The sequence below is a fragment of the Lissotriton vulgaris genome, chromosome 6 (assembly GCF_964263255.1).
Source record: "Lissotriton vulgaris chromosome 6, aLisVul1.2, whole genome shotgun sequence".
Taxonomy (NCBI): domain Eukaryota; kingdom Metazoa; phylum Chordata; class Amphibia; order Caudata; family Salamandridae; genus Lissotriton; species Lissotriton vulgaris.
Window position 1 is genome coordinate 584,141,777 of NC_141694.1, and position 13,974 is coordinate 584,155,750.

The 13,974-nt window shown below is 48.4% G+C and overlaps 1 protein-coding gene across 7 annotated transcripts in view; it reads right to left on the reverse strand.

Annotated features, from left to right (window-relative positions):
* Window positions 1-13,974, reverse strand: part of SYNCRIP (synaptotagmin binding cytoplasmic RNA interacting protein) — a 640,060-nt gene that overhangs the window by 47,716 nt on the left and 578,370 nt on the right. For all 7 annotated transcript variants that reach the window (XM_086926591.1, XM_086926592.1, XM_086926590.1 and 4 more), the window contains exon 10: window positions 11,365-11,486. In XM_086926591.1, coding sequence (XP_086782717.1) covers window positions 11,365-11,486 — 122 coding nt within the window. The remainder of the gene's footprint in view (window positions 1-11,364; window positions 11,487-13,974) is intronic.

Here is a 13,974-nt window from a genome sequence, read left to right on the forward strand (position 1 = left end):
CTGTTTCGGTTCGACGCCCTTTTTCGGGTCGATGGGCTTCGGGTCGATTGATTTCTTTTCATCCACCTTCGGTTTCGGTTAAACGCTAGTTTTGGGCGTAGGCCTTGTTCTGTCGTCGACTCGTTTGTTCCCCTTGTTGATATTCGAGGCTGATTTGCTCGATTCGACGTGCCTTTTGGGGGTCGATTCGACGTGTTTTTGTGTCGAATCGACGTGTTTTGGCTTCGAGGTTGATTCGACGGCCTTTGACTTGGGGCTCGACTCGACTGCTTTTGTCTTCGATGTCGGCTCAACGGTTTTTGGTTTTAAGGGTACTGTGGCCTTCGGGTCGACGCCTTTAGGCTTCGATACCTTCGGTTCGACGTCATTCGGGCCGTAGACTGTATTGTCGACAAGTTTCGGTTGTGTGACGTGTCTCAGAGGGCTCTTTCGATATGTTCTTAGCCGGGCGATATGGCGGGGCTGTAGAACGAGGTTGTTGGTCTCGGCTAAGGCCTGCTGGCGATGCCTTGACCTGAGTCTCTGATAGAGGTGTAGTGTCTGTATGGGGCGGTGTACTCACGGTTCGGCCCTCGCCGTCATCGGAGTCGTCTTCAACTGCTACAATGTCCTGATCATTGTCTTCGAGATAGACGATTAGTTCTCCCTCTTCGGGGTAATATTCGGAGTCAAGCTCCGAGTATTGTTCGTCGTCTCGGTCTGAGTCTTCGGCGCTCGCTAGATCTTCTTCGTCCCCGAAGATGTTATCGGGCTCCGGTGCCGATAGTTGCATTTCTTGCCTCGCCGCCCGTCGATTCCGAATAGTCTTTTTTGATCGGAACTGGGCACAGGACAGGCAACTATCTTCGTTGTGATCTGGAGATAGGCATTTGTTGCACACTGGATGCTTGTCTGTGTGCGGGAACTTCGAGTTGCACTGAGGGCAGTACTTGAACGGACTTCGTTCCATCGATGGTCGGTCCACGTGGTGTCGAGAAGGCCTCACGGCCCGATTTGACGACTGGAGTGCAACCGAGTTGTAAAAAGTGTATCGGCACCGAGCGCTTAACAATACCGACGGTATCCGAAGGCCTTTTGAGAAGTTTTCTTGATTCCGAACTTGGAGAGTAGGAAAGTACATCCGAACCCAATGGCGGAGAAAAACAATCTGGGGATGGAGAGGATGTCCATGCGCACTGTAGTCCGAGGGAGGAGCGACCTATCTTGTGATACTTCGAAGACTCTTCCAGGACAACAATGTGCAAAAATCCGGGCCCAACACTAGACGGCGATCTATGCACAGATATGAATTCAGCAGCCCACATGCCTCGAACATAGTGTTATCGGTTTTAGGGTAAGTATTCAGTAGTGGGAGTTGAGGTTCTGGGGGTAGACTCAGGGGTCCCCCAGGGTCAAGGATGCACACTTATTACACCATCAGCGGCACTAGGGCGGCCGGGTGCAGAGTGGTGAGGCCCAATGTTAACCATTGTGGGCCTCTGGTTGGTTGCTGCTTATGAGCAGGTCACTGGGTTGTGGGAGCAAAGCTCCTGGTGTTAGCCTCAGGGCAAAGGGAGATCCGGTTTATCACACAAAGTGCACCCGCAGCGGCGGTTCGCTGCAGGGTGCAATTTTTGACGTCAGGCGCAATGTTTTCAATGGGGATTTTCGGTTTTGGTTTACAGCTGCAGGCTCGGTCGAGGAAGACTTACGAGAGGAACAAACAGCTGGGCAGAAAAGTTGGAGGGCTCGGGACAAAGGTGCACCTCTGGTTCTCTTCAAGGGTGTAGGGCGGTTGGATGCAGGGGTGTCTTTAGGTCAGATTTCACCTTACTGGGCCACTCGTGGTTGGTGGGGTCTCCGTGCAGAGGCTGCAAGCGACATAGGGGAGCCCTGTAGGAGTCAACCCACAGTAGACTCTGGCTCAGGAGGGCTGGGTGCCCTCGTTGGGACCGGTGGGCCACTCTAGCTGTAGGTAACAGGTGCTGTGGTGGTTCCATGCGTCTGGTTGCCTGGTCCTCAACAGGCTCAGAGTCGGTCTTGGGAGTTTTCTTTTGAACAGAGCTGCTGTTCACAGGAGATCCGGTCTTTAAGCCAGTCAGTCCTCCTATGGTTCTGGAGGTTGCTGGCTGCAGAACAAGGTGACTTTTGGCGCAGGATCTCTGGGAACTGCAGATAGCCCGGTAGGGTTGGGGCCAAGTCAGTTGTTCTCTGCAGTCTCCCCTGCAGAGGGTCTTCTTTCATCCTTTTTCTTCTTAACTTGCGGGAATGTGCCTTCTTGGTACAGGGCTGCCCCCTAAAAACTGTATTTAGGGGGGCGTTTTAGGGGTCTCGGGTCAGTAGTCAATGGGCTACTGACCTTAGGGTGACTACACCACTGGTGTGCTCACCCCACATGGGGGAGTAGGCACAATCCCTAATCCTGATTGGGGAGAGCCTGCCATCTGCAAGATGGCGGGCACTGAAGAGTGGGCTTAACCTTGCCTCCCCACCTGAGGGGTGGGGTTGGCTGAGGTGGGCGAACCTTCTGGAATGGCAAATTTTTCCCACCTGTCTTCCCGCCGAAAGGAGGGACGAAAGGAGAGCATGAGAGGCAGGGGTCGCTTTTTAAAGGCTGCAAGGCCTTTAAACCTCCCCTGCCACAGATGGCTCTTCCTGGCCAGGGGGAGGTGTTAACACCTCCACCCAGGAAAATGTAAATGTAAATGTTTCTTCGCTCGGGGAGCGAAGGCTCCCTCCCAGGGGTCCAGAAACATGTCTCGTGGTGGCAGGCTGGTGTGTGTCAGTCAGGGAACCCACTAGAGGCTGGTCGTTTTTCAGGGGGCATCACTAAGATGCCCTTTGAGTGCATTTTCCATGAAATCCCACACTGCCATCAGTGTGGGTTTAAAATGCTGAAAGTGTAATACCAAACTTCTCAGTTTTCAGTGTAGCTAATATGGTGCTATGGAGGTCGGAATGACAACCTCCCCGCACCATATTCTCTTAATGGCAGCACTGCCCTTACAATGTCTAAGAACAGAATTAGACACTTTAGGGGTACAGGGCTCATAGGCCTTTACCCTCGCCACTGGTACAGTGCACCCAGCTAGAGGGGTGGCTGATCTATGCCAGGGATGTGTGCCATGTCAACTCTTCACTTTGTTCTGCACAAAAACACGCAGCCTGCAAAGGCAGAGTATGAGTGTAAAGGTATAAAGCGTCTAAGGGTGGCAAAATAAGTGCAGCAGCCATTAGAGGCCTTCCCTGGTCACAGCACCCTGAGTACTTGGGGTAACATTTACCAGGGGCTGACCTGTGGCCAGGGAGCCAATTGGGTTTGGTACAGTTTTGGGGAAAGAACACAGGCCCTGGGAAACTGATTGGCAGGGACCCAGGGCATATCAAGTCAAAGTGCATTAGAAACCCAGCTTCTCACAGGGGCACATTCCAACAGCTGGCCCTTGGAGTTCTCTTGGCTAGACTGGGCTCTGGAGACTGCTTTTCCTTGAGCAGGACACAGCAGACAGTCCCTTACTTCGCTAGTTACCATGTGCAGTCTTAGTCGGAGCAACCTCTTTGCTGATCCCTGGGTGTAGCAAGGCAGTCCTCCTTCGGTCTTTCTTCCAAATGAGTTGAGATCAGAGTTCAGGGTTCCCTACTTCTCTTTAGAAAACGCCCTCAGGGTATGATGTGGTTGGTAGTCAATGGGATACCAGGTTCCCTCCCTCCCTGATGACAACTTCCTGGGAAGTGTGATTCTTGCTATCCCAGAATGCAGTTTTGCCACTCCAAAAATGGTGAGATCCCGCTCTCAACACTCAGAGCTAGACACCCCTGGAAAACGTGGTTTGACAACTGGCTTCTCTCCTGTCTCTAGTGCCAGCATTTGTGGCTTCCTGCAGGATGGACTAACACTTCTCTCCCATGCAGGCCCCTACTGTGCCCTTTCCGGAGAGTCATTAGCATGTCTCTTTAGAAGGGCAGAAAGTGGTCTGCAGGGCAAGCTCCTTTCACATAATTAAACGGGCAATGGAAACCTTGGACAACTATAGTGGCAACTTCAGTGACATTAAAATTGAGCAAACCATTAAATTTGATTGAATGCACAGATTCCTTTGATAACAAACACTACCAACCTTAGTAGTACCACTCAGAAGTTAGTAGGGCTGCGGTGCCAGCCTGTAACTTTAGTCTTGCCAGTGGGGCTACTAGCCTTTAAACAGTGAAAACAATTCAGGGTTTTTACTGTTGGAACGTAAAAGTACAGGTTCCACTTTTTAACACAAACCACCCTGCCTTAGGGCTCGTTAGGCCTGACATATGGGTGACATACAAACTGTAAAAAGGTAGGACTGGGATTTTCCATCACCTTAAACGGCAAAATTGAGTTAGCAGTTTTAAATGCAAATGCTAATTACCAGTATGCATCTGTTCTTGGCATGTAGGGCTGCTGACATTCATATCTGTGCATAGATCGCCGCCTAGTGTTGGGTCCGGATGATTGCACATTGTTGTCCTGGAAGAGTCTTCGAAGTATCACGAGATAGGTGGCTCCTCCCCTGGACTACAGTGCGCATGGGCATCGACTCCATCCCCAGATTGTTTTTAGCCATTGTGGCCGAGATGGAGTGAACTTTGTGAATGATGACCATGCTATGAAATGATATGTAAACACTGCAGCTGCTACAGGCGCCGGGGAGGAGGGTGGGCGATATGAATGTCAGCAGCCCTACATGCCAAGAACAGATGCATACTGGTAAGTAGCATTTGCAGTTCGAGGCATGTGGGCTGCTGAATTCATATCTGTGCATAGAATACATAGCAGTCCCTCCATTAGCGGCGGCCACCCGTGCCAGCTGCAGCAGTTTGGAAAAGTGTATGGAGAACAGCCTGCCCTACAGCTGCCTGCTGTTTGGAATGCACGTCTACACAGTAATGTTTAGTAAATGTATGTGTGGTAGACCATGTGGCTGCTCTACATATGTCCTCTAAGGGAATGTTTCCAAGGAAGGCCATAGAGGCCCACAACTTTCTGGTGGAGTGGGCTCTTGGTGGAATTGTAAGAGTGCGTTTAGCTTTCACATAACAGATCTGAATACATTTCACGATCCACCTAGCAATACCTGCCTTGGAAATAGCGTTAACTTTGTGGTGTGACGCAAAGGCAACGAAAAGCTGCTTAGTCTTTCTAAAATCCTTGGTCCTATCAATGTAATACATTAGGGCCCTTTTAACGTCAAGGGTGTGGAGTATCCGCTCCGCCAGTGACTCAGGATTTTGAAAAAACACTGGCAACTCAATAGTTTGGTTCTTGTGGAACTGAGACACAACCTTGGGTAGAAATTTAGGGTTAGTGCGGAGCACTACCCTGTTAGTATGAACCTGGAAGAATGGCTCTTGGATTGTGAGGGCCTGCAGCTCACTAACCCTCCGTAGCGATGTAATTGCAACCAAGAAAGCCACTTTCCAAGTTAAGAACTGCAGTTCGCAAGAATGTAGTGGCTCAAAGGGAGGACCCATCAGTCTTGTAAGAACCACATTGAGGTTCCATTCTGGAGCTGGTGGGGTCCGTGGTGGAATGACCCTTTTGAGCCCTTCCAGAAAAGCTTTGATAGCAGGCACTTTGAAAAGTGAAAGGTGCTGTCTATTCTGGAGGTATGCGGCCATCGCAGACAGGTGAATGCGGATGGAAGTATATGCCAAATTACACTGGTACAGGTGGAACAGGTAACAGATGATGTTCTGAATGGAAGCATCTAGTGGATTAATGTTGTGGTTTGCGCAATAAATGACAAACCGCTTCCATTTGGCCGCATAACATGCTCTAGTAGTGGGCTTTCTTGCCTCCCGAATGATGTCCATGCAATTGGGAGGAAGGTTAAGGTAGCCAAACTCTAGGACCTCAGGAGCCAGATCGCCAGGTTGAGCTGTCGCGGATCCGGGTGCTGAATGTCGCCATGGCTCTGCGTCAGAAGGCCGGGTGTGAGATGAAGCCTTTGATGCGGTACCACGGACAGTTCCAGAAACGTGGTGTACCATGGTTGGCGAGCCCACGTTGGAGCAACCAGGATGAGAGTCATCGAGTGTTGCCTGAGCTTGCGTGCCACCAGCGGTATCAGGGGTGCTGGGGGAAAAGCGTACGCAAATTTGCCTGACCAGTTCATCCAAATCGCATTGCCCTGCGATTGCGGGTGTGGGAACCTGGCGGCGAAGCTTTGGCATTTTGCGTTCTCCCTTGTGGGGAACAGGTCTATCTCTGGATGACCCCACGTTTGAAAGTACGGCTGGAGTACTGATGGATGTATCTCCCACTCGTGCATTTGGTGGCTGTGCCTGCTGAGCAGGTCCGCCATCTGATTGTCTTTGCCTGGGAGGTGTTCTGCCATGAGGAAGATGTTCCTCTGAATGGCCCACTTCCACATGCTCTGAGCCAGATGAGACAGCTGCGGAGAGTGTGTTCCTCCCTGTTTCTGAATGTAGTACATGGCCGTCATGTTGTCCGTCCGGATCAACACGACCTTGTTGCACAGATGTACTTTGAACGCCTTTAAGGCCATGAAGATCGCCATCAGTTCTAGCACATTGATGTGCATCTTCCTCTGCTGTAGTGTCCATAGTCCCTGCACTGTGTAATGGAGTACATGCGCTCCCCAACCCTGGAGAGAAGCGTCCGTCGTCAGGATAATCTGTGGCACAGGCTCCTGGAACGGTCGGCCCTTGCAAAGGTTTTGCGGATTCCACCAATGCAGAGAGTTGTATGCCCGACCGCTCACCAACACTAGGTCTTTCAATTGCCCGTGAGCCTGAGTCCACTGACGTGCTAAGCACTCCTGAAGCGGACGCATATGTAGTCTTGCGTGCAGGACAATGGAGATGCAGGAGGCCATCATGCCTATCAACTGCATGAACACTCTTGCTGGAAGCGAGTGCTGAGGTCTGAATCTTTGCATCAGCGACTGAATGCTGGCGACTCTCACTGAATTCGGCTGCGCAGTGGCCGTCAGTGTGTTTATGGTCGCACCCAGATACTGCCGTATGTGGGCGGGCTGGAGATGGGATTTTGGGTAATTCAGTGAGAACCCCAGATTGTGCAGAAGGTGAATGGTGTGGGACACGTGGTTGGCGCATTGCTGGTCCTACTTTGCTTGAATGAGCCAGTCGCCCAGATAGGGGTAGACGTGGATGTTCTGACATCTTAGATGCGCCGCCACCGTCGCTAGGCACTTCGTGAAGACCCTGGGCGCTGTGGTGACCCCAAAAGGCAGAACCTTGAACTGGTAGTGCTGGTTTTGAATGGTGAACCTTAGGTATTTTCTGTGTGAAGGATGCAGGGGAATGTGAAAGTATGCATCCTTGAGATCCAGAGTTGCCAGAAAATCCCCTCGCCGAAGCAGTGGGAGAACCTGCTGCAGTGTGAGCATATGGAAATGTTCTGACAGAATGTACAAGTTGAGAGGTCTGAGGTCTAGGATGGGCCTGAGGGATCCGTCCTTCTTTGGAATTAGAAAGTACAGGGAGTAAACCCCTGTACCCCTTTCTTGCAGTGGAACGAGCTCTATTGCCCCTTTTTGCAGCATGACGTTGACTTCCTGCTGCAACAAGTGCAAGTGCTCGCCGGACATAGGACGGCTTTTTGGAGGTATGTTGGGTGGAGTGGATGTGAGCTCCAGACAATAACCGTATTGGATAAGAGATCTGACCCACCTGTCCGTGGTGATGGACTTCCACACGGGCAGGAACTGCTGGAGTCTCCCCCCGACCGGTGTTGCGTGGTCGGGGGGCAGTGACAAGGCGTCACTGTTTGCTGGTGGTGGAGGACCTGGAGCTGTTATTTCCACGTCCTCTGCCTTTGACGTTGTTGCCACGGTATCCACCCCGACCCTTGTTGGTATATGAGGATTGGGTGTTACTTTTATAGAATTGCGTGGATTGTGACGCTTGACCCCTTGAGGTGCCCCTGTTATTGGAGCGGCGAAAGGAACCACCCCGAAACTGCTGGGACTGCAGGGCACCCATAGATTTAGCAGTGTCAGTGTCTTTTTTCATTTTTTCGAGGGTGGCATCCACTTCTGGCCCAAACAGGTGGTCAGGATTGACAGTTTGGTTTAGGATGGCAGTTTGAATGTCCGGTTTAAAGCCTCATATTCTGAGCCATGCATGTCGGCGCAGTAAAACGCTAGTGTTTATCGCTCGTGAGGCGGTATCAGCCACATCTAGAGCGCACTTAATTGAGGCATTGGTGATAAGTTTCCCCTCCTGAATTAACATTTCAGCTGCCTCCTTAAACTGATCTGGTAAGTGCTGTAGAAGGGTTTCTCGAGTGTCATAGTGTGCCCTGTCGTAGCGTGCAAGTAGCGCCTGCGTGTTGGATATGCGCCACATATTGGCTGCCTGCGCAGCAATACGTTTCCCTGAAGCCTCAAACACTTTTGATTCCTTGTCTGGGGGAGGAGCATCACCCGTAGTCTGCGAGTTGGCTCGTTTGCGTGCATTTGAGACAACCAAAGAGTCTAGTGGCAACTGTCCTTTGATATACGTTGGATTAGTGGGCGCTGCCTTGTACTTCTTGTCAATACGAGGATTAATGACTCTTGTCCGGGTGGGCTCCTTGAAAACCTCTGGCGCATGTTTTAACACTCCCTTGAGCATTGGCAATGTCTTAACAGTCTTTTCAGCCACTGAAAAGGTATCAAAAAGAAAATCGACGTCCACTGGGTCTGCATGGAGGTTGACGTCATGATTGGCTGCAGCTCTTTCAATTAGAGCGTTGAAGGCCGCAGAGTCTTCAGTTGGGGAAGTCTTTGCAGCAAAAAGCTGCGGCTCCTGTCCCGAATGAGGGTCCCCAGGGTCGCCCCCGGCAGACCATGGCTCAGTGACCTCCTCCGAGTCTGAGTAAACTGGATAAGCATACTCATCTTCATCGTCTCCATCACCCTCCTCAACATTAGAATGTGTGGGTGAGAGTTCCTGACTTTGTGGAGATGCAGGCTCCATAGGGGCAGACGGACCCGCAGAGTCCAACTTCTTTTTAAGTGGGATGTGGAAATGCTCCAACCCCGGCTCCGGGGTGATCTTCCGTTTAAGGAGAGAGAGCTTGCCTGTGTTGGCGTCGATGACCACCTCTCGACGCTCCTCCTCCGCCAGTGGTTGGTGGCGCGGGTTTGGAACCACCAACGATGCTTTCGGCGTCGAAGCCAACTTTAAGGGCACTCCGGCCCCATGTTTTGCAGCGAAAGCCTTTGGCGCCGTCTTCGGCGGCAACGTGAAGAGAATTGGCGTCTGCGCCTTCGCCGGTTTCTGTAGAGGCTTAGGCGGCACAGTGTTCTTTGGTTCGACCGCCGCGGCCCCCTCCCGAATACGCTGAAGGGACTCCGTGACCTTCTTGGTGAACGGCGGAGGGACGGACCGGCTCGAGAGAGTCTTCCGAAGCCGGGTTCGGGTCGGCAACCAAGGCCGCAGTCTTCGGAGCCGAAGCGGCTCCCCCCTTTGCCTTGTCAAGTGGAAGCGGTGCAGCCAGAGACTTGGGGTCGTCCTGCCTCTTCTTCGGGGCCTTCTTATGGTCATCGACCTTCTTGGTGTCGACGCGACTCTTCAGAGCGACCAACTTCGGCGCCGACGCAGCCGCGCCGGGGGTCTTCGCCTTCGACACCGTAGTCTTCGGATCGGCCATTTTGGCGTGGCTCTTGAGCTCGACGGCCATCTTGGATTTCTTCGGCGCCGAGGCCTCCGAAACCTTTGATCCAACCAGTGCGACTTGCGCCTTCGGTTTCGATACGGTGTCGTCGACACCGATGGTTTCACTTTCGGTTTCTGCACCGGGAGTGGTGCCGCACCAATGTCCGTGGCCGGGCCGGAAGGCGGAGCCGTGGGACAGGTATCGAGGTCTTGGGTAAGGCCCGAAGGCGATCCCTTGACCTGGGCCTCATAATGGCTGATGGCCCCGGAGTCAGTCTGAGGAAGCTCCTCCTCCGAGCTATCCTCTACGGTGGCAATGGCCCCGTCGTCGTCCCCTACCTCCTCGACGATTTCCTCGAACTCCTCGTCTTCCGCGTCGTAGTGTTCCTCGACCTCCGACGCAGGGTTAGAGTCCGAGACATTCTGGATGGTGTCGTCGTCAACATCCTCCTCGAAGATGTTCGCCGGAGGGGGTGCCGAATTCTAGGCCTGCAGTCTTGCGGCCCGGCGTAGCTTGAGAGTCTTCTTCGACCGGAACTTGGTGCAGGCCATACACTTGGCCTCGTCGTGGTCCGGTGACAAGCATTTATTGCACACTGGGTGCACGTCGATGTGCGGGTACTTCGAGGCACACACTGGGCACCTCTTAAAGGGACTTCGTTCCATGATGAAGTAGTCTGGAGCGTCGTGTAGGCCCATCCGCGCCGAAAGCACGCGGAGAGGCAGCAATGGTTCAGAGCCGATGAACAAACCAACCCGAACGATAGACAATACCGACACGAGTCCTAAAGACCTTTTGGTCTCAAGTAAAGAAAGTTAAACAACTATTGATTCCGACAGAGGGAACCGAAACACATCCGAACCCAATGGCGGAAAAAAACAATCTGGGGATGGAGTCGATGCCCATGCGCACTGTAGTCCAGGGGAGGAGCCACCTATCTCGTGATACTTCGAAGACTCTTCCAGGACAACAATGTGCAATCATCCGGACCCAACACTAGGCGGCGATCTATGCACAGATATGAATGTCAGCAGCCCTACATGCCTCGAACCTGTCTTTCCAGTCCGCAGTGGCAGACTGGGAGCCATGTTTTGCCCGTCTCACTCAGGGTGGCACAACAAGTGCTGCAGGATCTGGGTACCCCAGGCACCATATACTAGGGACTTACAAGTTACTCAGGTTAAGTCATTTGGGGACAAGCCAATTAACTATGCAGCATCTTAAGGTTCCAAACACAAGACACAGTCCTGTTTAGCAGGGCTCAGGGCATTTCAGTTATTACACCAGTACCTAAGTAGTCAAAATGTGGGTAAAAAGCCAGGGTAAATCTGTAAATAGCTGTTTCCAGTCTTATGATCCTTCTGGTGGCAATAAGGAATTTTCAAACTAGTTGTGAAAAGAGAACCGGTGTTAAGGACATAGCCTGGGCCTCAGGCTGGATGATTGCGCTAGGAGCTTAATTTATTCCAAAAATGATTTTTTAGATGAGATTTATGTGGCTACTGAAAAAGTGTTGGTTTTATTTAACAGTGCAAACATTATACATCCTGTCTACAGGGTGGCGATAGCATGACGGGTGTGCAGAAAGCTGCGTGGGAGTGGGGCTTCGACTGTGTGGGTTTGAGTCTTAAACGTTCTAGTGCATTATCTTAGGTACTGTTCTATGTCACTGTATTCAATATGCATGATGGGAAATTACGGAAAAAAAATGGATGTTGATTACTCACATTTGATTTTTAGCAGCTTGCCTCTGGGCTTTACGTTCTTTCCTTTTTTGATCTGGTGGTTTGGCAAAGACGATTTCAATATTTTCTCCTTCTACATCCTTGCCATTCATTTCTTCCAATGCCTAAAACACAGTATAAAGTATTTAAAAATGTAGAAATTAGGAATTTTCACAAACATATAGGACACTTGCTGCCTGTTGATGAAAACGACCTGATGTTCACTTGAGATGGGCATTCATTTTTTACTATGAGATCTTGCATGAATTGATACACGAGTTGCCTCCCTTGAGAAAGCACAAAAGGACTTTTATATTCTTCATATTCCAGACTTCATCCACGGCTAGAATATATCCTACTAGTAGGTCTATGGGACCAGATGACAGCAGAACATGATTAGGGAATGTAACAATTCTGAGACCGGACACAGCCCCTTCAAAAACACAGTCAGTTTCAGGGCTCCAGTCTGTAACACCCTGGCAGTACCAAACATATGTTTGTAGAATTGTATAGCATGTATGGGAAAGGGGATGTGGACTAGGCATTTAACAGTCACTATTGTGAAAAAGAATTGGTTACTTCCTGTATTATTTCATAGTGTGGCTGTGTTTTGGTGTTCTGGAGAAATCAGCGATTACTGTGCAGTAATGATGAAATGGTTGATAAATTACTTAACTGTCATGTTGGCTACCACCTACTGAGATGCTAGGACCCAAGAAGTGAAAAATGCAATATTACTACAAAAGCCTGCCACCCAAAAAGGGTTTCTAAAGAAAACGTTACTGCAGAGCTTTAGATTCACATGCTTTTCATACTCCTATTATCTAGAGTTAAGCATGTTATAATTTGCTTTTCATCTAAGTCGTCCTCAGTTTAGAGCGATCACTGGACTCCCACTAACCCATAAGACAGGACTAAGTGGGTGGGTGTCAGTGGACCTTATGATAAGACAAACTAGAAGTACTGTGCACTGTGAGCAATGTACTGCAAGCAAAGTTAAGTAAAATATTATGCATTACTTTGCTTCAGGGTTGCGCACGATGAATACACACCACTACAACCACCTTGCACTGTTTTAGATACACAAGGTAATATGCAGTGTCTCCAATAAGCGGTCACTAGCGAGTAGATGTGTGGAGAAAGGTTTTTAAAATAGTTTACCCACCTTTAAGTCATTCGATGGGCTTGACTATTTGTCTAGTACTGTTTTGAGATGGTGTGTGATGTTGACCATTGTACAGCTCACAGTGTAATACACTTACCAACCCCCTTCGGCACCAGTAGCTTTCGCCTGTGAAATTTAGCCCAAAACAATTGAAAAAGAAATGAACACTCAAGTAATCTGACACTAATTTATAAAATTAGAATCACTGACAAAATATCAACTAGCACAATATCGAGGTACAAAAACATTGTGACAAAAGTCAAGAATATTAACATCCTATTTACATCAAGCTAAGTACAAAAGTATTGAAAATAAAACATCAATGTCTAAAATATTGTTGTTAAAAATTGCTTTTTTAATGTGAATAAAATAATGTAAATAAAGTAAATACATATAATAAAAAGAAATAGTTAAAAAAATTAAAACCATAATACATACAATGTTAAAATAAATTAAACCTACATATAAAATATAACATATATATAATTAATATTCATAAATAATTATTTTAATAACTTGTAAATTGTTAGATTTTTTTATAAATTATAACTACATATATAAACATACAAAAACAAATAAAAATATTAAAAATATATTTAACAAATTAAAAAACTACATTATTTTTAATCTTTTTAAAATAAATTATACACAACTTTAACTAAAAGAATACATAAAAATGTTGGATAGCTGATGGAATAAAATTACTATTCCAACTCCAGAGAGTGCAACAGTAGGGCAAGTCTGGGATAGCGTAGGGGTAAAAATTAACTATTTCAAAACTAGAGAGTGCAACTGTAGAGAAAGTGTTGGATAACGAAAGGGTTAAAATTACTATTCCCACTCCAGTTAGTGCAATAGTAGGGAAAGTGTTGGATAGAGTAGGGGTAAAAATTACTATTCCCACTCCAGTGAGCGCAACAGTAGGGAAAAGTGTTGGCTAGCGTAGGGGTTATAATTGCTATTCCGAATCCAAAGAGTGCAAAAGTAGGGAAAGTGTTGGATAGCGTAGGGGTTAAAAATAACATACTTATCAATTAATTAATTTTTAAAATTAAATAATGAATTAATAGATTAACAATACATTTATAAATACAAATAAAATAAAATTAATTACTGTAACATTAAATTACTTCCCACCCTATTCCCCAATAACCCACAACCTGCTCCACAAAAAAACTAATATAATTACCAATTAATAAAAAATGACCAATAATTAACAATAAATTATCAAAACCAATAAATATTATTCAATTATTTCTTAATGGGGCGTGTCCGCAGTCTGCAATTTGGGATCAATGAAATGCACGATGACGCCATTCCCAGAAATGACTTCAAGAGTCGGACTGAAACGGACTGTTTTGCCTGAATTAGGGACACTAAGCGAAGAATCTTTTGTTGACGCTACTGAGACACATGCTTTTGCAAGAGTAGTGTCCAATGTTGCTCCT